The following is a 24,606-nucleotide window of genomic DNA, read 5'->3' on the forward strand; positions in this document are numbered from 1 at the left end:
TGGGCTCACGCTGCGTATCACCACAGGCTTGTGGATTTTAAATCAGTCATTTGGTAACATCGCCTTTTCCTACTTCGGACTTTTCACTACTACTGAACACCTCTCTGCGGTAGTTAGGGAGGCTAAAGCCGTCAGCTTGTGAAGCTACAGGAGGTTTGTTCTGGGGAAGGCAGGGCCCTGGCCGAGCCCTCATGGCGGCCCTGTCATGGCGGCCGCCCCCTCCCAGCGTGCGGTGCGCGCGGGGTGCGCCGGGACTTGCAGTCCTCGCGTTGTCCCCCGGGGCACGCCGGGAGTTGTGGTCCCACACCGACGGCCTGATGCGATTGGCTGCGGGGCGGCGTGGCCCCGCCCCCGCGCTGCCGGATCCGCCGTCCATTGGCTGCCGGGAGGCTGGGCCGCTCGGAGCGTGACGCGCGGCGGGCGCGCGGCTGGTGCGGAGCGCGGCGTGGCGGAGCGGCGGCGGCGAGCGGAGATGCCCGAGGCCACCCGGTGCAGCAGCAGCAGCAGCGGCAGCGGGGCCGAGTCGGGCTCCGACTGCTCCATGGACACCGAGGGGGTCCCGGAGAGCGGCCGCCGGCGGCACAAGGTACCGGGGAAGGGCTCCGGGTACGGCCTGGCCGCGCCCGCCCGCTGAGGCCGGCGCCCGGCGAGTCCGGCCTCGGATCGCGGCCGCCCGCACCGCCGCTGGCGCGGGCCGGGCGAGGCGTGCGCGGCGCGGCCGCGGGGCGGCCCGGGCCGGGCGGCCACGTGCGCGGGCGGGCCGGGCCGCGGCCTCGCCGCGTGTCGGGGCGGCCCCGCCGGACGCGCCGGGCCTGCCGGAGCCGCCGGGAGCCCGGGAAGCGCTTTGCCCGGCGCCCGGATCGGGGCAGAGCCCCGAAAGCGAAGGCCCGGTTGTCTCGTGGTCGGTAACGTGTCTCCTGAGCGGCGGCGGCCGGCAGGGATCTGTTGCCTTGTGTCAGCCACCGCCCCCGTCAGTAACTAGAACGTGCGCTTGAAGCTTTAACTGTTCTGCGCCCTCTTCTCTGTTCCGTGTCGCTTGGATCCACGAGCGTGTGTTTTCATTTGCTCTGTGCCTTGTCAGAAGGAGAAAAAGGAGAAGAAATCTAAACGCCGGGACAAGTTTCAGAGGGGAAAGACTCAGACAGATGACAGCGAGGAATCGGATGAGGAGCGTTATGCCCCGAAACCCAAGAAATCAAAGAGTGTCAGTAAACAGAACGGTCACACGAAAGAGGAGAGCCTGGAGAAATCGAGATTGTCCTCCTTTAGCAGCAAATCCTCCCGCCGAAGCCGGCAGAGTAGTTCTAGTGAAACGTCAAGTGAGAGCGAAAGTGAGAGCGAGCAGGATCAGGTAAAGCTAATGACTGGTTTTAATTATAGTGATGTGTTTGGGCTTTTAACTCCTGCATTGTAGCGTGGCCAAATTTAGAAGGGGTTGTATTCCATTCCCACCCCCTTTCTCATCAGTCGAGAGTGCTCTAAAATGTCAAGATTTAAAGTTCTTGAATTGTTCAGTCTGCCAAGAATTCTCAAGGATTCTGAGTTATGAAAGTGCTGAGGTGTTGGATCAGTGCATCGTGGTTTCCTCGCTTCAGCAGCCTGGTGCTGTGGTGGCTGTTGCTGGACGGACAGATTGCACTGAGATGGAGCTTTAATATGATTCAGCATCACGAGGTGTATGTGATTCTTGGGGTTGTCCTGTACAGAGCCAGGAGTTGGTCTTGGTGATCCTTGTGGGTCCCTTCCAACTCGTGATATTCTACGATTCTTATTTAGAGACTTCAGCTTTGGTTTGAGTGTTTGGCATTTACTGTGCTGTTAGAGATGAAACAGCCTTAACCTGCAGATCACTTTTGCTAACTTTGTCCAAGTTTGGAATATGATGGTAAAGCAAAGAAGGCTTTTACCTGCAGCTGTGACGCTGTCACTGAAGAGCATGACAGCAGTGCCTGTGCTGAATTTACTTGAATTACCTTGAATTTGCTGACTGTCATGTAATATTCATGTGGAATCTTACCTGAGTTACTGTTTACCTAACAGGAGTTGACTGCAGAGCAGAAGGAGGGTGCTTTCTCCAATTTTTCTATTTCCAAAGAAACTGTCCAGCTTCTTCAAGGTAGGTTTCTTGACCGCAGAATGTCAGTGATGTCTGTCGTGTTTTTATGCTCAAACACCCTGAATCAATAAGCTTTGAGATGCGCTCTGCTCGTGCCCATACAAGCAGGGATGCTGTGCAGAAGACACTGATTGCCTGCTCTAAATACACCTTAGAGCACACACTTTGCAGTGATGTCCAGTTCAGCCTTTGCAATAAAATTCTAAACAATGTGAGCCAAGGAAAAAAAAAATGATGTGTGAGAATTTTTCAGTTCAAGGTTATTTTGGTGTAAATAAAGGAAAACCAATTATATTTAGTATCTTTGGTGCTTGTTTATACATGAATTAGTATGAATTAAGAACAGATTTAAAAGGAAGAGGTTTTCACAGATATCATTGCATAAATAAAGGCACAGTGCTGACAGTCTTTCATAAAGGCTAATAACTTCCTCTGTCCTAGCCAGCACTGTGTCTGGTGGTGTGAAGTGGCAGAATAAAATGGGTAGTCCCAGGGCACTCTTTGCAGATGACTTACATGATCAAATAAATCAGTGGAGGTGATGATTCAGTCCTGACTTTCTTTAGAGTTGATGGAAGTTCTTCTTGCAATGATTTCCACTGAAGAGTGTGAAAGAACACTTGTAAAATGACCATATTAAGGAAATGTCTTGAAATTGTCACAGCTCGAGGAGTGACGTACCTGTTCCCTGTGCAAGTGAAGACCTTCAACCCAGTGTATTCTGGCAAGGATGTCATTGCTCAAGCACGAACTGGAACAGGGAAAACATTCTCTTTTGCTATTCCCTTAATTGAAAAGCTTCAGGGAGAGGCACAGGAAAGAAGAAGAGGTCGTCCACCAAAGGTAACTGTGCCTGGCTAGGATGGTGATTTGCTTTGTCTTACATCTAAATGATTCAGGTATTTCAGCTGCTGGAGCATCTCTTCAGGTCTGTGCAGGGGTAAGCTAACCCACGTTAAAGGTGATTTAAAAGCCGTGTCCGCTGCATCCTGTGCTGCCTGCCAGCCTGTGATGAAGAGTGAGCAGCACAGCTGCTCTATCCACTTGTCAGTTCCTTTTTCCGCCACAGGGAGACCAAAACTACAGGTGGTCAGCGTGTTCCTGGATAATTTTGCTCAGTCACATTACCAGTTCAGGGCAAGTGGCTCCTGGATGCTTATTTTTCTCCTAAATTGCTAACAGATTAGTTACTAATTGTAACTTGACAGCTTGTTAAAAGCTGTCTACTCAGACATGTTTCTTTCTAAAACATGTAAACAGTGGGAGGTTTTAAAAATAGATTTCATTTTCACTAGGAACACCACCAAATGTTGAAGCTTCTGCTCCAGAGAATGCAGATTTGTTATGAGCTGTGTTCATTCTGCTAAGGAATACCACGTGTGGTTTTTCACTGAATTCTTATGATGCCTCCAAAAAAAACTAGAGAGGCCAAAGCTGAGCACATCGTCATTAATCATTTTTGTCAGTTTGTTTCATCTTGTCAGTCATCTCCCAGATTACCTGAAGTGCCTTCCACAAGCAGCGCCGGCAGTTTTGTGTGCGTCTGCCCATCACATTGCCTGGCTGGCTGAGAATGCTGTCTCTAGGTTTGGCACAGGCTTTTGGAGAAGGAAGGGCTTTCTTCAAGGAAGACATAAGCCTTGCAAAACATTCCAGACCTCACTATACCGTAATGCACTGCTGCCTGCTTTTTGGTGATGGGTTTTGCTGTTGAAGGAGGTACTGGGGTAGGGATGTTGAGGGTCCTTTGTGCAGTGACTGATCCCAGGCTGGAGAGCAGTGCTTCAGTCACGTTTTAGCATCGGTTCAGCTGCCTGCAGGGAGGGCTGCATGCTGGCAGAGGACGGCTCCCTGGGTGCCTCTGCAGGGGTATGGATTAGCACGGCAGCTCTGCAGGCTAACATATGTTTCCCTGAGCCACAGGGAAGCTGAGAGACAGCTGACAGCTCTTCCTTGCACCTTCTCACAGGACTGTGGAGCAAGAACCTTTTGTTACCCATGTCCTTCAGTCTTGCATTCAAACAGTGTGTGCACATGTAGAAGAAAACTTGTAGCTGGTCTGTTCACAGCCAAAGCTAAATAACATTTAAGTCCCTCCTATCCTGCTCAAGAAGAAGTTAGCCTGTCCTAAATGTGTATATGTTGAAGAGTTTAATGATCTTACCAGAGACTTGAGCAGTGTGTTTCTCCAGCCTTTGCTTAGATAATTATTTTAAGCAGATTTTTTTTTTTAATTTTACAAAGGGTCAGATCTAAATTAAATATCAGAAGTCTAGTGTTTTCTTGGCAGAAGCCATGCTGAGAAAACACCTCTTCTGGTTTTTTTTTTCTGTGCAGGTTCTAGTTCTTTGTCCAACAAGAGAGCTGGCAAATCAGGTTGCCAAAGATTTCAAGGATATCACAAGGAAGCTGACAGTAGGTTGTTTTTATGGAGGAACTCCCTATAATGGACAAAGTAAGTGACTCTTAGGACTAATCATTTAAATATTGATTGACTGCCGTATTTAAGGGGTGCAGTTGGGTCTTCCCAGACACACACTTAAAACTCAAGAGCTGGAGACTTTTCATGGGAAATTCAGCAGTTCAGAGTGTATCTTCTGATGGGAATAAATATCTGTGGTTCTCAGTTATGTTCTTGGTGTTACCTGTCTGCTCATGTACCTTTAATTAAATTGAAACAGAGTGTGCTGTATGTATAACCTGTATCTGGGTTTAGCTTCTTGTAAACCCATTTTAATTAAAAAAGTACAGGTGTGACTGGGTATGTGTTTTTTTTCATGTGATAAGGGATATGTAGAAGATTTGTAAAGTGGAGAAGAAGTTGTTTTGACAGCATAATTTAGGGTCTTGGTGATTGTACACAAGGAATGAGAGTGAGCTCTTTTATTATGATACATCTTGAGACATTAGGGATGACTTTTTTCCACTACAGAACCTCAGGAAGGAGTTGATTTCAGTAATTTGGATAGTTTAATAATTTTTTAAAAAAAATCTCCAGTTAAAATAGATAATTTGGGAAGAGCTGACTATTTCTAAAGAATATTTCTAAAGAATATTTCTAAAGAATATTAAAAGAAATCCACCCTTGCTACTTTAAAGCACAGGGAGAGGGAAGGGTGGTAAATCCTTTTTTTGTTTTCTTCCTTCAGGAAGAGCAGGAGATTTTCTACCTTACATTTTTTTTCCAGATTTTCTCTTGCAGTTCATCATTTGTTCTCACTTTTGTAAGGAGAGTGCTTATGAATGGTGTAGGAACCTGTTTTGTTATTGCCAGGGGTTGCTGCTGCAGAGAGTGCTCCCCAGTTCAACTGCTAACTCCTGTCTTCCCTGTTTCCCAGTTGACCTCATGAGAAGTGGCATTGACATTTTGGTTGGGACACCCGGGCGGATCAAAGACCACCTGCAGAATGGCAAGCTGGACCTCACCAAGGTCAAACACGTTGTGCTTGATGAAGTTGACCAGATGCTGGACATGGGATTTGCTGAGCAAGTGGAAGACATTTTACGAGTTGCATACAAGAAGGGTAATCTCAATATTGAAACAAATAGTAAGAAATATTAGTAATGATTTAGTCGGTGAAAATTCAGGTATGAGGTGATTTTGTTTAGAAATGACTGAATATTATTTGTGTTGTGAATATGTGGGAATCATTCACAGAACCTGTGCAGAGCTTGAATACCCAGGGGTCTGTAAACAAATGTCTTTGGCACCTATCTTTAAGTTGTGCTTGGACTTCTTCAAATTAAAAGGAATTAGCTTTTTACCCTTTTCACTGCTTGAAAACAGACTGGAGTAACTTTATGATAATCTTGAAATTATTTAAGACTTTCTGGAATATTTTTTACTCCAGATGTTGGTAATGCATAAATTTAAATATCTCAATTGCCTTCTTTATGTTAGGTACTGATACTTATCCTCATTTTTAATCATCACCCATATAAATCAACTTGTGTACATCTGTTAGGTGAAATGTATGAGGTTTGTGAAGCATTGTTCTGTTTTCTTGTAAAGATTCTGAAGACAATCCCCAGACACTGCTGTTTTCTGCCACTTGCCCACACTGGGTGTATGATGTGGCTAAGAAATACATGAAGTCTAGATATGAACAGATTGACCTTATTGGGAAAAGAACTCAGAAGGCTGCTACAACAGTAGAAGTGAGTAATCTCATGTGAAACATTTTCAGGCTTTTTCCCATTTCTTCTATGTTACAAAAGGTCACCTCTTCCTAAGGTGCATTATCACAGTGACGTTGGAAGTTGTTTTGAGAATTTTTTCCAAGCATAAGGCTTGTTACAGCTGGTCAAGTTGTTTTGGGGTTTAGGATTTGTCTTCTCGCATCACAGGTAGAGAGAAGATTTTCTTGCCAGTTTTGTGGATTTTCAGAGAAAAGCAGTACCTGAATTCATCCAAGTTGTAAGCAAAAGGCACACATTACCATCAGCCTGCTGCTTTTAAGTTTTCATGGACATCCCAGCTGGCTTCTGGTATTCTGTATACAAGATACTTTTTTTCAGACTTCCTGTAGTATCTCACCCCTGCAGCCCTTTGCTTGCTGAGCAGTAAATACCCTCGCAAGGAATTGATACATATATGCTGGAGGCCTGATTTTCTCTTGCTGCAATTATTTTGCTGAACATTAGACTAATTGTGGTGGGCATAAATAAGAGCCTTATGGATTTTGGATGTTCCAGGATTGTGAGTTAGGACATTTTCCCCATCAGGGAACTGTATAACTCTTTACTATTTCTGTATTTAACAGCTCCAAATGTATTTTAAAAGAATCTTAACTTTTCAGAAGCTTATCACTGGAATTTCTTTCCGTAGCATTTGGCAATAGAGTGTCACTGGTCTCAGAGAGCTGCAGTTATTGGAGATGTCATTCAGGTCTACAGTGGCAGCCATGGGAGGACCATTGTCTTCTGTGAGACTAAAAAGGAGGCAAATGAACTGGCTCTGAATGCTTCAATCAAACAGGTATTTTAGCATGCGTATTAAGTAACAAAACCTGTCAGAGATGTATCAACCTCACGTTGATACCAGACCTATGCTGAGTAAGATTTAAAGAGAGAGTTTCTAAGTGCGTAGGGCAGGCTTTTGTGTGTGGTCAGACAGGATTTCACTTGTGGATACGAAACAAAAATTTTAGGTAACTATTTTGACACAGCCAAGCGTTGCATAGATGGCGTGGATGGCATTAGGGCAGGGTTTTCATGTGTCACAGTAATTTGACGTGAGCTGAGACACACATTGGAGTTCTGTTTTCCTGCCATTGTTAAAGGCCTTTGAGGTATAGGAATAAGAATTACTAATTACATATTGTGAGACACCTAAAATATAAACTCAGGTTAATTCAGTTCTTCTTCTTTATCTTGCCACTCAGTACCCATCAAATACCAAGATTCTGTACCCAAAGCTGACTATAGAATGGGGCTCTGTCTTGGATTTTGGTATGGTTCTAAAATAATACTGTTTTTCAGGATTGCCAGTCGTTGCATGGTGACATTCCTCAGAAGCAGAGAGAGATCACACTGAAGGGTTTTAGAAACGGCTCATTTAAAGTTCTGGTTGCAACCAATGTAGCTGCCCGTGGTTTAGATATCCCAGAAGTTGACCTGGTTGTACAAAGCTCACCCCCAAAGGTAGGAGACTGTTATGCTGGATGTCATGTAATAATCTGTAGTCTTGTTTTCAACTGGTGTATGCTATCAGCTGATGGTATTGACCACACAGAGTTCATCAGCTTTGTGCTTAAGGGAGAGAAACATCCAGATCTGTAGAAATGGTTTCTTAGAGGATTTTTTGGGAGTGTGTCAGTCCCTAGTGTGTTTAAAGATTATTTTCTTAAAATGCCTTCTTACGAGGCTGTTCAGAGCCTTTCCTTGGAAGCTGGGTGCGGTGATTGCAAGGCTGGGAGAGGTGAGAGGAATGATTCTCCTGAATGTGAGGTGTGGACCACGACCGTGAGAACATTGGCTGAAATTAAACAGTGTAATATTTCAGTGAATAAGCTATTAATGCTGCAGTAATCACGCTCCTGTGGATGTGCAGGAGGGGAATGGGATTGTTGTAGAGGTACACACACTCCAAATGTGTGGTGATGCTTAAAGAAAAGTTGATTCATGCTCGTGGCTTGCTTTTCAAGCCATGATTTCTAGATAATTATGGGAAAGCATATTTGGTCGGTATTAGTGAAACAGTGTTTTCTGATTTAATTCTGTGATGCACTTGACCGTAATGGCTTCTACAAGTGCTGTGGATGCAATGAATTGATGAAATGACAAAGAATTAAGTGACTGATAGGCGCTCTGTTTCTGCAGGATGTGGAGTCCTACATCCATCGCTCTGGGCGCACGGGCCGAGCGGGCCGGACTGGGATCTGCATCTGTTTTTACCAGCGAAAGGAGGAATACCAGCTGAGACACGTGGAACAAAAAGCGGTACAGTACACTTGCCTTCCCATTGCAAGACTCTCCTTTGTTCAACTGCAGAATGCAGTTTGTGAAGCGCCCAGAGGAGGTTCGGGTCCCTTGAAGAGGGTGGCTGCAGTGTCACTTAACATGAGGCAGGGAGAGCGCTGCAGATTCTAATGCCCACTGCTTTTCAGCAAAGGCCAGTAAGGTTGTCCTTGTGGAAATGAGAAAAAACTCGCATTATTTCTGTGTGGTGTTCACGCTGGTTGTCATCTGATCAGTGATGTGCATATGTGTAGCTTTCCTGAGAACTGTTACTTGCATTTTTTTGCACTTTGTGCAGTGTTCCATATGCTAGTTTCCTCAACAGTTAAGTATGTGTTTGTGATGAGATGGTTTATTCCTGGCACATAAAGCAGTGTAACATTTAGACTAAGGCTCCATAGTTTGTACTTAAATACAAATCTATTAGACTAAAAGTAGTAATTTAGAATTCGTAGGACTCTGTTTTCCCCAGAAATGTACCAAAATGGTTTCTGTTTTCAGTCTAAGGTCACTGAATCATTTAAACTGATGTGGTACATAAAAGCCTTCTAAGTGTTACCCATTTTCCTGTAAGCTTAACCTTACAATTTTCACTAGGAAAAATTGGAAATTAAAAGGTGAAAATAAGAAGAACAATTACAGACTTAAATGCTAGTTGTGTTGGAGTTCAGTACTGCTTCTTTAGAACTGAATTATTTATGGTCTGCAATTTTTATTTGTCTTTTGCCTTTTAAATTTCAGGGCATTACATTCAAGCGCGTTGGTGTTCCTACCGCAACGGACATAATAAAGGCTTCCAGCAAAGATGCCATGAGGTGTGTTTGGGGACTCAAGCTCTGTTGTACCTTCCTGCCTTCCTAGTTCAGAAGGGCTGTTTGAATTATTCTCTACTGTCTCTTTGAACTTTCTGAGCACTGTTGAAATCTTGGACTACTGTGATTTTTTTTTTTTTTTTCTATTCCAGAGCCTGCTGGTGTATAAATTGTTCATATTTTTTCGCTTTAACTCCTTAGGTGCCTGGATTCTGTTCCTCAGACTGCTATTGAGTATTTCAGAGAATCTGCTCAGTTGCTAATAAAAGAAAAGGGACCAGTTAATGCTCTGGCTGCAGCTCTGGCCCATATTTCGGGTGCTACTTCCATTGAACAGCGCTCACTGCTGAACTCGGATGTGGTAAGGAAGGGGCTGTGCCTTAATGCTCGTCTTGAAACGGGAAAGAAACAGCACACCTCTGTGTTGTGTGAATAGAGAACTATTTATCTCCTGACCATTTTGTTTAAGAACTATACTTTAAGCCACTAGGAACTACTGATTTTGTTAAAAGCAACGCTATAGTGGCTGTAAAGATACTTAATGCCCTGTAACACTACCTACTTGAAGATTTAATTACTAAACTTAAATTGGCAGCTTTCTCCTGTCTGATACATGTGCTGAAGCTTATTCCTCTGCCTGAGTGGAACATGCCCCATTTCTTTTTAGGGATTTGTTACAATGATACTACGCTGTTCCGAGGAAATAAGCAACATGAGCTATGCCTGGCGAAGGCTGCGGGAAGTGTTGGGTGATGATGTTGATCGGAAGGTGAACAGGATGTGTTTCCTCAAGGGAAAAATGGTAAGTTTCTGTTTGGTTTCTTTGATCCTGGGCTATTCTGATTGCAGCCTTTTCTTAGCAATTGTCAGGGGAGCTATTTGGTCTTTTTCTCTATTCCAGGCACTGTTGATGATTGGCCTCAATCTGTTTTTTTTAGTGCTTAGGGCTCTGCTGGCATGCTCAGGAGGTGGGATAATGCATGGCTATGGGGACAGCAAAACAGCTAAAAGCTCTGAAGTGTGTTAACTCTGCCTTAATGACAAAACAGAAAAGCAGTTCTTAGGACAGTCAGTTCTAAAAGTGCCTGCCTGTCAGGTGTAGAATTGTGGGCTCTGTTGTTTTTAGTTGCAGTCACTTAAAACACTTACCTTGTATGCATTAAAATTATTCCTTCTTTTTAGGGTGTGTGCTTTGACGTTCCTGTGGCAGACCAAAAAGAAATAGAGGTACGTTCACTGCAAATGCTGGGCACAGCAGGCTGAAGGTGAAGCTGGCTGGACTGGGTTAGACTGCAAACATTATGCAGCCTTTATCCTGCCTTTCCTAGTGGCAAGAGGGATTGCTCGGAAGGAATTGAAGAACAGAACAAGCTCAGAGTGTTTCTTTTCTAAGGCATTCCCCTGTGACCAAAAGTCTGTAACTTGGAAATTTCGCACTGAGAAAAGTGTTGCTGGATTCATCTTTCTAGGCAGCAAGTTTTATTCCCCTTTTCTGTATTCCCTGCCTCCGGTTTTCACCCAGAATTCTCTCCACAGTAAAGTGAATTCAGGTTTTTGCTTGGTAGCCATTAATATAACCATGCAAAATTTATTGATCCCTTCAGTTACAAGCTTGAACCCCATATATCAGCTCACAGTTTCACCTTTTCATTTGAGCAGATTTAATAATTATGACATACCCTGTATTTGTATTCCTAGAATTTAACTTGCTGTGTCTGACTTCATAGGCAAGGTGGGAAGATTCAAAACACTGGCGTTTGTGTGTGGCCACTGAATTACCAGAGTTGGTGGAGTCCATACGAGGAGGAGGAGGAGGAGGAGGAGGCAGTGGTGGAGGGAATGGCCGAAGCTTCTCAAGCTCCAGGAACGGTCGGCGTGGTGGCTCTGGTAGAAACAGGTTCAGGAGCAGAGGCCAGAAACGAAGTTTCAGCAGAGCGTTTGAACATTAACTTCAACAATCCAGAAGTGAGAAAAAAAATGGGACTGAAGTATTTTATATTACATTACACTAGGCTGTTTCTGTGTGTTTGTACCATTGGGGAAAATACTTCATTAAGATATTATTTTTTGTCAGTACTACTTTGCTCATAAACAAGGTTCTGTTCATTAAAAAAAGAAGTACAAAGAGAAAAACCCCAAAAAACCTGCAAGAAAAAAAAATAACTGTTTCTTTTGTTTCTCATATTGCTCCTTGAGTCTTTCCATAATATGTCTGTTGCGTTCAAAACTGTAGCCTGGTTCACTGTATAATACATAGATCTGAATTGCTGCTCAAACCTGTACATTTTCTGATAAAATTAAATATTATTTTACAACTTCATATTTTGTTGTCACATATTTGAAGCAGTATTTTGCAGGTGGAGACGTGGGAAGATGCCAGATTGGGGAGCGTGGCAGCAGGAGTGCTTGAAAGAAAAAGAAATCAGTTTGGGGTTTTTTTTGTGGATTTGTAATGAAACTCTTTTTTCCCTAAAACATAGTACTTTTTAGTTTCTGTCCCAAATTGGCACTCCTTATAAAATGGGGGTAGGAAAGGCAGTTTCCAAAGCAAGTGGGGAAGTCCCCTGAGGAGGAACCCTGAGGAGCAAGAACTGTGAGGAGACCCATAACCCCTTGAGGGTGTTGCAAAATGTGGAATACGTCAAGATTATCACATGGGTAAGGATGTTCTTCAATACAAGAGCTTTGTATGTTTTCAAGCCTGATCAGTGGAAGGGATAGCAGCAGCCCTTACTCAAGGACAGCTTGGAGCTAACAAGCTTTAAGGATAAACTGAATCAGTGTGTTGATGTGTATCTATGTATATATTGTTGGGTTGGCAAAATACTCAAGGTCCACGTATCCTATGGGTGAACCATGTTTTAGTATTGTAACTAAAAATCAGGGCTAGGGGTCAGAAAGGCGCCTACCTCGGGGGTCAAGTCCCTTTTCCCGAGCACGTGGAGACGTTATCTGGGATTACCTATCCCGTATGCAATGTACTAACCAATCCCTGTGGCGGGGCTGTGCTGATTTAATGTGTATGAATGATGGTGGCGGTGCAACGCCACCGAGCCCCCGGCCTTGCGCAGCTCCCAAATCATCAGGGTCTCTCTAGAGCGTGTCGTTATCGGCTTGTCGCACAGCGGGGAACGCGTGCCCCGCGAGGAGCGCTCCGTGAGGGGGCTCCCGGTGGCGGGGGAGCTGCCGGAAGGCGCGGGGGCGGCGCGGCGGAAGGGGCGGCGCGGGCGCGGCGGCCGCATGGGGGCCGTGTGGGGTCGGGCGGCGCGCCTGGGGCTCCCCGCGGCGCGGGCGGCGGCGCTGCCGGCGAGCGGCGGCGGGCGGCGGCTGGGCTGGCTGTGCGGCGCCGGGGCGGCCCCGCTGCTGCCGCCGGTGGCGGCGCTGCCCCGCGGGCCGGCCCGCCCGCCTCACTTCCTGCGCGCCGGGGCGGGGCGCGCGTCCTGGAGCCGCCGCGCCGAGAGCGGCCCCGCGACTGGCAGCGGTAGCGGCGCCGCCGCCGCGCACCTGCCCGGGGAGCAGCCGGCAGCCATGCCCGCCGCCGAGCCCGAGCACAGCCCCGCCGAGCCCCAGGCGCCGGCCGCCGCCGAGTCGCTGCGGCGCGGCCGCCGGAGGAAGGTCAAGGTGGGAGCGCCACGTGCGGCCGCGGGTGCGGCCATTTTGAACGGGCTCGGGGGGCTTGAAGCGGCTGGGGCGGGCGGCGGGGAGGAAGGGGCTCCCTCCGTGTGACCGCGGCTTTCCCGCAGCAGGAGGAGACGCCGGGGAAGAAGGTGAAGCAGCAGGTGAAGGCGAAGCGGCGCGGTAAGGCCGAGGCCGAGCAGGCGCAGCCCGAGGAGAGCGGGCTGGGGGACGGCGACTTCGAGCCCCCCGTGCCCAAGAAGACGAAAAAAGTCAAGGAGAAGAGAAACGGCTTGGTAGCAGAGAGCGACGCGTCCCAGCAGGCGGTGAAATCTGCCCCCGCTGTGAACGGCAGCGGGACATCCCCGGCTGCCCAGAGCGTGGCTGCCCGAGAGCAGGACAGCGACGCCGAGGTGGGTATGCTTTGCCAGCAAAGCCTTTGTCTTGGTTAATTAACGTTCTGTAAATGTCCTTGAAATAACAAGTACTGCGCGCTGTGTGGAGACTTGCTTTGTGGGACAGTGTGGGGAACACGAGGTATCTGTGGTCGGCACATTGTGCCGCGGACATGCGCTGGTTCCTGGGCATGGGGAATGCTCGGCATCCCGCCTCTCGTCCTGGCCGGGCATCCCCGCTCTCATCCTGGCCGGGCATCCCGCCTCTCGTCCTGCCGGGCATCCCGCCTCTCATCCAGCCGGGCATGCCGCCTCTCGTCCTGGCCGGGCATCCCGCCTCTCATCCAGCCGGGCATCCCGCCTCTCGTCCTGCCCGGCGTCCGGCTGGGGCCAGGGCAGAGAGTGAGGCTCCGTAGTGCATGCACCAACACGTGGGAGCCGCTCTCCACGTGCTTCCCCCTCCCGGTAAATCCCGAGCCGGTAAATGTCCTGCAGGTAAACGTCCTGCAGGGAAGGTGGTTGGCTCGGGAGCAGTTCCCGTGTGTGCTGCTCTTCGTGTCACGGCTTGTTGGTGTGCCACAGCACAAAGGGTTCTCCCCGCTGCGCAGGCAGCCACGGTCCCGAAACGCGCTGTGCTTTGTGCTGTGATGGCTTTTGCTCTCCCTGATGGCAGCGCCTTAGAAGAGGAATTGGCCAGGTGTTCCGTGATGGAAAGCCACAGTTATGCTCATTAATTCACACTTCTCACACAAACACACAGGGGCCTTTCTGTGGGTAGTTTTGTGTCTAAAGTGGGAACGTGAATCAAGAGAGTGCTTTTTGTACTAACGATGTGACCTAATGGACCTCTGAAATAAAAGCCAAATTTTGTGGTTTGAGTATTTCTCATGTGTAAAGCTCAAAGCTCTTTGCATGGTGTACCACATTGCTGTCTTTTAGAGGGGAAATCCTGCTTTGCACAGTGAATTGTGACACTAGATATATTTTGTTGTGAAAAAGAGTTTTCTCATGGTTTCACTGTACAAGGAGCTCTGAGGCTCCTTGTGCAGGCTCCAAGTGGCAGGGAATATTAATATTGCTGGGATGGTGGGCACCTCTGCAACAAATAATTAACAAACAGTTTCTCTTTCCTGACTTGCTGAGCATATATGTTCAAGTGCCTACATCAAAAGGGTTTTCTTTTTCATTGACTAGAAAGGTGGTATCTGGTTAAATTGTGATTGTAAAGCAAATGCACAACTTTTATTGAGTGGATGTGTAGGGTAAGTTCTACCCTCATCTTGGAGGGATACTAAGTATTTTTTCTGTTTGTTTTTGTTTTTTTAATTATATTAGGAGCTGACAGAAGAAGCAAAAGAAGGTGCCTTCTCTAATTTTCCTCTCTCACAAAACACTATCAACCTTCTCACAGGTTAGTTCATGTGGTAAAAGACATTTCTGTAAGTGTTTGGTCAGAATTGTGCTCTGTTACTTTCATAAGCCAAGGGTAAATATTCCTCAATTGTGTTACATTTGTATGGTAAGGATGGTGTGAGCAGTCACTGTGGATTCAGAGAATCTGCTGTTGTTAGTAGAAAAAAAGTTTTCTGGTTTGTTCAATTTCGGATGCCTTAATGTGAGATTATTCTTCTTGGAGTGGTTATTCCTAGATAGACATTCTAGAGACACATTTCTCATCAGCATCATTCTGTGTATCTTTACTTCTGTTCCCGTGTTTGCTGTCTCCAATACTGCTTCTTAGACAAGCCTAGTGGAGTTTTGTATGTGAAGAATATTTGCCTTGTGAGAACAGATTTTCAATTCTCTAAACAGATTGTTTATTCTCATAGTTTGGGGCATTTTCATCTCTCTTTGTGATTAGTTTTTGTTGAGGAAGCCATTGCTGTAGGGTTCTTGTCCCCTTTGTTGGGTAGATGTGCATTTCTTGTCCGTCAGAAAAAATTCTCCTTATTGCTTTCTGTTTTCCTTGCTCTGAAGTTTCTTTTGGATGGCTTGTTTCACTTCCACTGTGCAAAATCTCTTTGAAGTTTTAGAATGTTTTGAAACAAGCTACATCACTTTCTTGCCTTCAAAACCCAGCTACCACAAAAGCTGGAGATGTATCAGAAAAAATGTGATGGGTTTTTTCCTTCCTCTCCTGTTGTCTTAAACTGTACGTCACAAAAAAGACTGTATTTCATTGTGGATACTCAGCACTCACTGTGTGGGTGGAACACCTTATGATCTAGAGTAGGAATAAAACACCAAGATACACGGTTTTCTTCTAAGTTGCAATTCCTGAGTTGTGTGCAGAATATGAGGTGGTGTGCCCTTCATATTTGGGCAATTTTTGTATGAGGACTTCTAATTGTTAGTTCACCTTTTAGTGAAACCTCTTTCAATTGTCTTACAGCTCGAGGTGTAAAATACCTGTTCCCTGTGCAAGTGAAGACTTTCCAGCCCATATATGATGGCAAAGATGTAATTGCTCAAGCTCGAACAGGAACTGGGAAAACCCTTTCCTTTGCTCTTCCACTGATTGAAAAACTCCAGAGCGTCTCACAGGATGGGAGAAGAGGCCGTGCACCAAAAGTAACTTACACTTCAGGGTTTACACCAAAACCTTAGAGCATGGCAGGTTTTGAAAGCGATTTTACTGTTGCTTTGGGGTTTTCTGTTGGGGACTTCTTTGTCCTTTACTGGTTTTTGTAGTAGTGAATGCTTTGCTCAGATCAGGAGATGGAGTGTGACAGAGTTTTGCAGCATCACAGTAATGGCACACTTTGTGTTTGGGGTCCCCTGTGCCTGTGTTTGGGCAGTCAGGGCACTGCAGCAGTGCCTAGGGAACTCCCAGGCTGCTGTCCTTGGGCACGTAGCATGCAGCTTTGGGGCTCAGTCCCCTGCCTCTTCTGAGGTGGTGTTTGAGTCACCTGGATTGTCCCTGTTTGCTGAGGTTGTTTTTCACTGTAAATTCCACGGTGATAACTGAAGGCTTTTGGGGTTTTTCCTCCCCCCCTCATATCTGGATCCTCAAGAGATGCAAGTGGAGTTTTCCAGGGATGGAATTGGTAACCAGATCAGATCAGATCCCTGTTCCCATGCACTGCAGTGTATATATTTATCATTAGGCTGCAGAGCTATATACAGTCTGCAGATTCATTGCCTGCTTTATCCATTTGTTTTACTAACTGTAAAGGTGATGTAAATTTTAAAATCTTAACTGCCTGAAAGATTTTAAGAGATTAATTCAGCTCTTTGTGCTATTGGTTAATTCTTAAATGTTGGGGGGAAGAGTAGATACTGGAGGAAGGCAGTTGGTGGAGAAGAGGAGGGATGTATGGCTGGAGTGCATCACACTGTATCTTTTAAAATCCAACTACACCAGATTTAGTGACTGTTCCTATCCTTTGATGCTGAGCTGCACCTTCGTGTCCCTTGGTAATGTTGCTGAAGTGTCTTTTACCTGACTTTTTACTGTTGTTCTTGTCTTGGTTATCTTGTAGCACTTTCCCTTGTTCCCTCTTGCCGGCTCTGTGGCTCCTTGTGGCAGGGAATATTAATATTGCTGGGATGCTGAGAAGCTGTCAGCACCTCTGCTACAAGTGTAGAATGAAGATGGGAGTGCAAGCTGTTTGACATGAAGTCTTTCCTCCTACACCTTCTCCCAAGCACAGCTGCATTTTTGTCTGGTTTTCTCTCCCTTCAGGTGCTGGTTCTTGTTCCAACCAGGGAACTGGCCATTCAGGTAGCCAAAGACTTCAAGAATTTCACAAAGAAACTGTCAGTTGCTTGTTTTTATGGAGGAGCTCCATACAAAGAACAGCGTAAGTAACTGCCGAGGAGTTACTAATGGATTGGAGCTGACTTTCTCCAAATGCATCCCATAAGTAAAAATGGGCTTTTTGTTCCCTCAGACTTTGAGTTTTGGTCAGGAACTCAATTGGCGTGGTTTCAAAGGAAGCACACAGCCTGGGTTGAATTATTTTAGTTCCAGTAAATCTTTAGGGAAAAGAATGGTTGTGGTTCTGTGAAGTGTCTAGTCCTGGTAATTTCTTCTTTATTGTGTTTTTGTGTGGACTTCCACCAGGACTAGGGGACAGTCCATGGAAAGGGGAGAACTGTGTACGTGCCTGTGGCTCTGTGTGTCTCCAGAGGTAGCTGTGACAAAGTTTAGCTGGAAAACAGAAGTGTTTCCATGTAGTAGGGCTCTGAAGGTTTCTAATGTCAAATGGTTGCTGCTTGGAGATTGGTGTGTTTCCTGTAACTCCAGTGAGGTTTGGCTGGTATTCCTGACAGAGCAGCTAGGACTGCAGTTGACTTCTGTGTCTGTTAGTTTGGGGGTTGTGCTTTATTCTGAGGTTAAAGGGCAGCAGCTTTTTGTTTCCGAAATGAGAAGTGCTGCTGTTGCTAACTTTTTATCATGCTGTCTCTGAGCAGTCTGACACTGTCCTTGTTCCTCTGTCTTCCAGTTGATCTCCTTAAGAGTGGCATCGATATTCTGGTGGGAACTCCTGGCCGGATCAAAGACCACGTTCAGAACAGCAAGCTGGAACTTTCCAGTGTGAAGCACGTCGTTTTGGATGAAGTGGATCATATGTTGGACATGGGCTTTGCTGAACAAGTGGAAGAGATCTTGGGATCATCCTATAAGAAAGGTGAACTGAGACATCATGGGAGGAATAGGGGACGATGCAGAAAACACAGTTATGCTGCTTTAGAATCTACTGGTGCACCTCTAACTTAAATTCTCTGTGTGATGCTAGAAAAGGGAAAGGTAGAGTTGGAAAAGGTTCAGAGAGAGGTGACAGAAGGCTGAAGGGCTGGAGTGGCATCTCTGGAAGGAGTAGAGTGAAAAAAAAAAGGGAAAAAAGCAGCAAACCCAGCTCCCTAATCCCTAGTGTTCCTTGTCCTTAGTGAAGTGACTTGAGCAGAGGGTTAGGGTTATGGTCTGTCTGTACGCTTGTCACCACACAAAGCTGACAACGAGGGAATATTTGTTCTACTCTGATGTAGTGGGTGTTCAGCAAACCTGTCAGGTGCCAGGTATGGTGCAGAAGGAGGTTTTTTTTTCATGTGTGGAACTCCATGCCACATTTCACTAGTGCCAGAATTTTTGAAAAGGCTTGAATTATTAGAAATAGAAATCTCAATGGTCACTTATCACTATGGCTTTGAAAGCCATGAAAAGCTGATTGCTGGCAGTGTTCCTTCACATCTTGTACAGACTTAGTGCACACAGAAACCTGTCAGTGTGAGAGCAACTCTTGCTCTTTCATCAGTCCTCCAGTGTCAGGGTCTGTTGAGATATCTGAAGTTGATGGCCTTTTCTTGCAGGCTCCGAGAACAACCCGCAGACGCTGCTGTTTTCTGCAACTTGCCCACGATGGGTTTATGACGTAGCAAAAAAATACATGAGAGAGGAGTATGAACAGATTGACCTGGTTGGAAAGAAGACTCAAAGGACAGCCACAACTGTGGAAGTGAGTTCTGTGCAGAGCAGTGCGGGTCCTGAGAGCAAGTGGCCTTGATAAAATGGGTTATGCATTGGCTTTATAAATGGGTGTGTGGAATGACTTTTCACGTGGTTGAGACACAGATTTTGTAAGCAAAGCTTTCATGTGGGACCTGTCATTTGCAAGCTTAAAAAATTAAAATGCTTTTTTTTAAAAAATTTTGTCTGTCCTGTGTGTGGTTTAGATTTAACATAGGTTTTTTTGTTTCTTTCCCAAACAGCACTTGGCCATACAGTGTCGCTCATCTCAGAGGGCAGGAGTTCTTGGGGACATCATCCAGGTCTACAGTGGCACCCGTGGGCGGACCATTGTCTTCTGTGAGACCAAAAAGGAAGCAAATGAGTTGGCTATGAATGCTTCTCTCAAACAGGTACTGGGGCTGAGTGGAGAGCAGTGGTTGGGGTTGTCAGGGGTTGAATGCCCTGAAATTAATAGGGGGTTGCAGCTGTGTGGAGAAAATTGTTTCTGTGCGTGGTTTTAAGACTTAAAAAAGCTGTTTCTAAAAATTCGACTTTGAAGTTAAAATACCCTCTTGACAGAGATAATGAATTTATTCCTTTGGCTTTAAAATAGTGCAGGACACGGATCAATAGGAAATACACAGCCTATGCTGAATAACCAGGAGATAGTAATAATTGTAAGAAACAGGAGCTAGTGTAGTGGACATGCCCCATCTTATATCAGTGTACTTCTTGGATTCCCATCTCTTAATGGCGTTTGGTCTTTGAGCAGTCATTCAGGAAAATCCAACCAGTATGGTAGAATGAAATGCCTTGTTGCCCTTGGAAGGTTTGCCAGGAGTTTGTTTGGAATGCAGGTGATCTGTTGATCAAGCACAGGTCTTCTGTGCTTGCTTGAATTACTGCCCTTTTTCTGAATGTGGGGAAAGGTGCTGCATACTTTTCAGAGAAAATCCTGTGTGATACTAAATGCTGATTTATGGAGAGCGAACAGTGGTGGGAATACATGGCCTAGTATCAGAGAAATCTCATGTAGCATCCACATTAAAAACTTGCAGCAATAATTTCTGCCTGTTGGCCATGCTGCTTTCACAGTAAACCCCAGAGTAGGATCCAACAAAGAAGGATGCTTTATATTCCTTTGGTATCAGCTATGTAATTATTTTCTGTTGCTCTGTACAGTGTTTTGGGGTTTGCAGTTAATTTTTAGGTGCTGCAGCCTAGACTCCCATTAAATGTCATGTTAATGGCTTGTTTTACTGACAGGATGCCCAGTCCTTGCATGGTGACATTCCACAGAAACAGAGAGAAATCACATTAAAAGGCTTCAGAAACGGTGTGTTTGAAGTGCTGATTGCAACAAATGTAGCTGCCCGTGGTTTGGATATTCCTGAGGTTGACCTTGTTATACAATGCTCACCACCAAAAGTAAGTGATTAGAGGAAACTAAAATTGGATTAATTTTTTTTTTTTGGTGCCAGAATGGTGGGTTATTTCTCTGTTCCATCAGAAGTATGTTCTCTTCCAATTAATTTTTGAGTTTATGAATTTTTTGTAAACGCTAGGCCTAAACTTTCTTAGTTATAGTTCTACAATTTGAGCTTTGAGTGAAGTCTTGGGTTTTGTTTACTCTGGAAACTCGTAAGATAGGTTTTGACATTGTGAAAGTTTCCTGAATTCTTTCTGAATGTTGCTGAGTTTCATAAAAACTCTAGAATGTTTTTGCTGCTTTTTTCATCTTTTGGAACTCCAGTGGAGCTTTTTGTTTAGAAAACTTGAAGTGTCTGTCAGCAGTGTCTGTTACAGCCGAGCAGCATATTTCGGGTGGGGGAGCACATGCAAACCTGGGTGGTTTATGTGTAGCTGTAAGTTTGGGTATAAACACATAACGTGTCACTCCTTAGGTTTCTGAATTTGAGTTTAGCTTGTGTTTAGTGTGAAATGTCAGCGGTTTAAATAACACAAGGTTTTTCTCACGTTGACCTGACTTTGTGAAGGATGTGGATTCCTACATCCATCGTTCTGGACGCACGGGCCGAGCGGGCCGGACTGGCATCTGCATTTGCTTGTTTCAGAGAAGAGAAGAAGATCTTCTGAAACAAGTTGAGCACAAAGCGGTGAGTTGTACCTCGGAGCTCTGCTTAAGGAAATTAATCGGCTCCTAAAAGGACCCCGCCACTCTTAGACTTTGCAGTCATGGGTTGCTGAGTGCAGAATGGGAGTCTCTGGTCCCATAAACGAGTAGGCCTAAAGTGCTGATATTTGGTGTTTGTAAATGCTTCTGTGTTGGCCTGTTCTGGCATTGCCTGAGTTTTCCCATGCTGGCAGTCCTCTGTGTGTGTCAGCAGGCAGGCTGGGACAGGAGTGCCTAAGGCACACCCTGTGCCTTGCATCACAGTCTGCATGCACATCGGAGTAAAGTAGCTCCAGATAACAAAGCTGGGAACTTTAAGGCTTTATTTTAGCTTTAGAAATGACTTAGCAAAGAGTATGTTGATCTTGCAAACAGTAAGCAGAGATCTCAGTAATGTGATTTAGACAGGATTGAGTTGTAGACTGCTGAAAATGCCTTTGTTTCCTTGATTTCAGGGTATTACCTTTAGGCGTGTAGGTGTTCCCTCTGCCACAGATGTAATTAAAGCCTCAAGCAGTGATGCCAAAAAGTAAGTTTATTTGCCTGTTCTTAAAAAAGGTTGAGAGATGTTGTTGCTCTGGATGCCTAGAGCTTAATGCACAGTTTTAATGGATCAGGCCTGTATGTGAGCATGGCTTTGCCTGTGTTGTAGAAGTCAGCTGCTTTGTGTACAAACAACATAAGATGGTATCAGTAAATCTCTGTCTGCTGAGCATAGAACATAATGTTCTCTAAGTTTTCGCAAAAAATTAACCTTTGTTTATAAAATCAGAAATCAGTGACAGAAGAGGGAAATACTGTCATGAGGGGAAACTGATTTTGTCTGCTCAGATGACATGGTGGAAGCAGTGTGGAAAAAGCAAGACTTGGTATAATGAGGAGTTACTGTGCAGCAGTGAGGGTGTTTTAGCCCTGGCTTGTGTTTCCTTGTAGTATTTCTGAGGGTTGTAGCTTTTATTCCATGCAGCTCTGTTTACATTTGCTGCTCCTGTGGTGGAAATTGCCTTGAAGCAGGTTATTATAATCAGTGGGGATTTGACCAGTATAAAGCAGATGATGGGCATGGTGTTGGCTTCACTGTGTCCTGAAAAATGATGGGGGGAGCTGTTGTACCAGAAATAGCATTACAGAAGTAGCTGTTCTTAGTTCCCTATCTTTTTTCCCCCACTGCCCTTTTCAGAAATAACCGATTTAGGGTATGTCTTGAACGCGGGTGCACTTCACAATGGCCTTTTCTTACCTCTTTAAACCCATCCTGTAACTGTGTAGGTTGCTGGAGGCCGTTCCTCCCTCTGCCGTGGACTACTTCAGAAAATCAGCTGAAGAGCTGATAGATGAGAAGGGGGCAGTGGCTGCCCTGGCTGCAGCCCTGGCGCACATTTCTGGGGCAGCTCACATCCAGCAGCGCTCCCTGCTCAACTCCACAGCTGTAAGTAGTGATGCACCCCTGCTAACAAGGATGGATGCATCAATTGCCTGTGCCCAGGCCATGTGTGGCATCTCCTTCCCAGGCTTTTTCAGCTGGGTGTCTGAAGAGCTGTTAAACCCCCCAGGCTCCTGCTATGTTTCTTGTTCCTTAGCTGAAATCAGCTCTTCCCAGGAGAAACTTCAAGTCAGTAAATTTTCTTGTGATGAAAATTGAAAGAATTTTTCCAGAGACTGAAGTGACAGAAGCCTTTGATGCTCTGAGAGAGTTTAACTAATGACATTTTACAAGCAAATAGATTAGTTTGTGCTATTGTGGTTTCCTCCTTACCGAGAATCTTTTACATTTGTCACATTGCAAGTATGGCGTGTGATTGCCTGATCTCAAAGAGATCTTGACTGAAGGAAAGTACAGCACTTGCGTTTTCAAATGCATTTAGGGAGAATGTGGCCCAGGTCATGGTGTAGTAACCCAATTTTGCACATACTTTGTGAATGAGCTGTGGTTCTTGTATCAACCACAGTTTGGGGGTTTTTTACCTGTTTTCTAGCAGCAGGTTTGACCAAGTTTAGCCTTGTTTAACATTTTTTCTGTTTGCTGCAGGGCTTTGTGACCATGGTGTTGAAGTGTTCAATAGAGATGCACAGCATGGGCTATGCCTGGCGGGGGCTGAAGGAGCAGCTTGGGGAGGAGGTTGATAACAAAGTGTCTGCAATGCGTTTCCTCAAGGGGAAGATGGTGAGATGGCCCAGCCCCGGGAATGGAGGGATGTGGGGCTTTGTGTGTGTTCACATGTTGCCAGTTTCTGCAGGGATTGAGGCTGGAGTGCTGAAGTACTGGTACAGAATGTTCGTACTGCACTATCCTTACTCAAATTCATTTCTCAGGAAATGATAATCTATCTTAAGTAAGCTGTATATCCGTATGCCATTGGAAAAAAAAGGCTTTGATATTAGTTGGGGGCTTTAAAACACTTACTAGAGACATTACTCCTAAATCATAATGCAAAAATTGCCTCCTAAAGAAAAAGCATCAGAAATATATATACAGTGGGATTGGTTATTGGTTATTTATTCTCTCATTGTAAATGTGTGCCTTTTTTTTTTTTTTTGTTTTTTTTTTAGGGCGTGTGCTTTGATATCCCTGTTGATGAGCTGAGTAATATACAGGTATGTTTGTGTAGCCAGAGTTGGTTTAAAACCTGGTGATTTGGAAATTGGTCACTGCTGTGTGAGACTGAGTATGGGGTGGCTAGGGAGGTTTGTGGATTAATAAGGATTTTTCATAGGCAACAGAGTGATTAGAAAGAGCACAGCATAATCATTAGAAAATACCCTCTTCTCATTTCCATTCTCATGATATTACCTGATTTCATTAAACAAAATTCTGTGTTCTTTGGCCAGTCTGTGTTTTGGCCTCTGCAGTGTATTTGAGAGTTCACCAGTTTTCTGTCGACTTCGTTCCCTCTTGCCTCTTGTGGTTGTTTATCCTTTGTCACAGGACTGTGAGCGTCTCCCAGGGGGGATCTAATGGCCTGTTTTGGCAGGGGTGGGATTTGTCTGGAGATGCCTTTGCATTCAGCGTTGCTTCTGATGCTGCAGGCGCCTCGGACAGCCCTGCAGGCGCGTAAAGTCTGCCTCCCTTGGTCTGGTTTCAGGAGCAGTGGAGGGACACGCGGCGCTGGCAGCTGTCTGTGGCCAGCGAGCTGCCTGAGCTGGAGGAATATCCCCAGGAGGCGGGACGAGGGCTCTCCAGGTTCGGGAACAGCAGGCAAGGAAACTTCAAGAGAAACAGCTGGTTCAAGAGTGGAAATCGGGGACTTTAACGGAGCACTCGATTGACCTCTGCGACAGATAACGGGACTGAGCTGAATTTTATGAGGCAGTAAAAGCCTGTTAGACACTCCTCTTTGTCTTTATTCCTTGATAAAGCAGCCTGGTTTTGAGGATGGTGAAAAATCACGTTTGCTAAAGTGACTGGGTGTTTTGGGAGATTTTTTTTTCTGCCCAGCAAAGCACCTGCCGCCTGTGAGGGCATCAGTGACCCAGTGGGTGTGCCTGGAAACTCCGCCCTGCGAGGCGAAGAGAATTCATCCCAACGCGGACAGTGACCACTCCTTGCCTCTTCAGCAGCGCTAAAAAATCTGAAATAAATTTTTTTCAGAAAAATTGGACATCGCCCCCCCTTGAGCACCGTT

At 45.5% G+C, this 24,606-nt stretch overlaps 2 protein-coding genes across 2 annotated transcripts; both read left to right on the plus strand.

Annotated features, from left to right (window-relative positions):
- The first annotated feature begins 37 nt into the window (after positions 1-37).
- On the plus strand, positions 38-11,707 carry LOC119702429 (nucleolar RNA helicase 2-like). Its single transcript, XM_038140518.1, has 15 exons — positions 38-586; positions 1,082-1,351; positions 2,041-2,116; positions 2,781-2,959; positions 4,454-4,571; positions 5,455-5,640; positions 6,129-6,274; positions 6,945-7,094; positions 7,598-7,759; positions 8,438-8,557; positions 9,317-9,390; positions 9,589-9,748; positions 10,055-10,189; positions 10,570-10,614; positions 11,115-11,707. The coding sequence occupies exons 1-15, from the start codon at positions 206-208 to the stop codon at positions 11,334-11,336; spliced, it is 2,424 nt and encodes an 807-aa protein (XP_037996446.1). The 5' UTR covers positions 38-205; the 3' UTR covers positions 11,337-11,707.
- Positions 11,708-12,697: 990 nt separating this feature from the next.
- Positions 12,698-24,385, plus strand: LOC119702621 (nucleolar RNA helicase 2-like). Its single transcript, XM_038140982.1, has 15 exons — positions 12,698-13,008; positions 13,131-13,415; positions 14,733-14,808; positions 15,790-15,968; positions 17,083-17,200; positions 17,846-18,031; positions 18,711-18,856; positions 19,110-19,259; positions 20,116-20,277; positions 20,847-20,966; positions 21,439-21,512; positions 22,253-22,412; positions 23,013-23,147; positions 23,534-23,578; positions 24,067-24,385. Exons 1-15 carry the CDS (start codon positions 12,916-12,918, stop codon positions 24,232-24,234), a joined length of 2,097 nt encoding a protein of 698 aa, XP_037996910.1. The 5' UTR covers positions 12,698-12,915; the 3' UTR covers positions 24,235-24,385.
- The last annotated feature ends 221 nt before the right edge of the window (positions 24,386-24,606 follow it).

The sequence above is a fragment of the Motacilla alba genome, chromosome 6 (assembly GCF_015832195.1).
Source record: "Motacilla alba alba isolate MOTALB_02 chromosome 6, Motacilla_alba_V1.0_pri, whole genome shotgun sequence".
In the NCBI taxonomy this organism is placed as follows: Eukaryota; Metazoa; Chordata; class Aves; order Passeriformes; family Motacillidae; genus Motacilla; species Motacilla alba.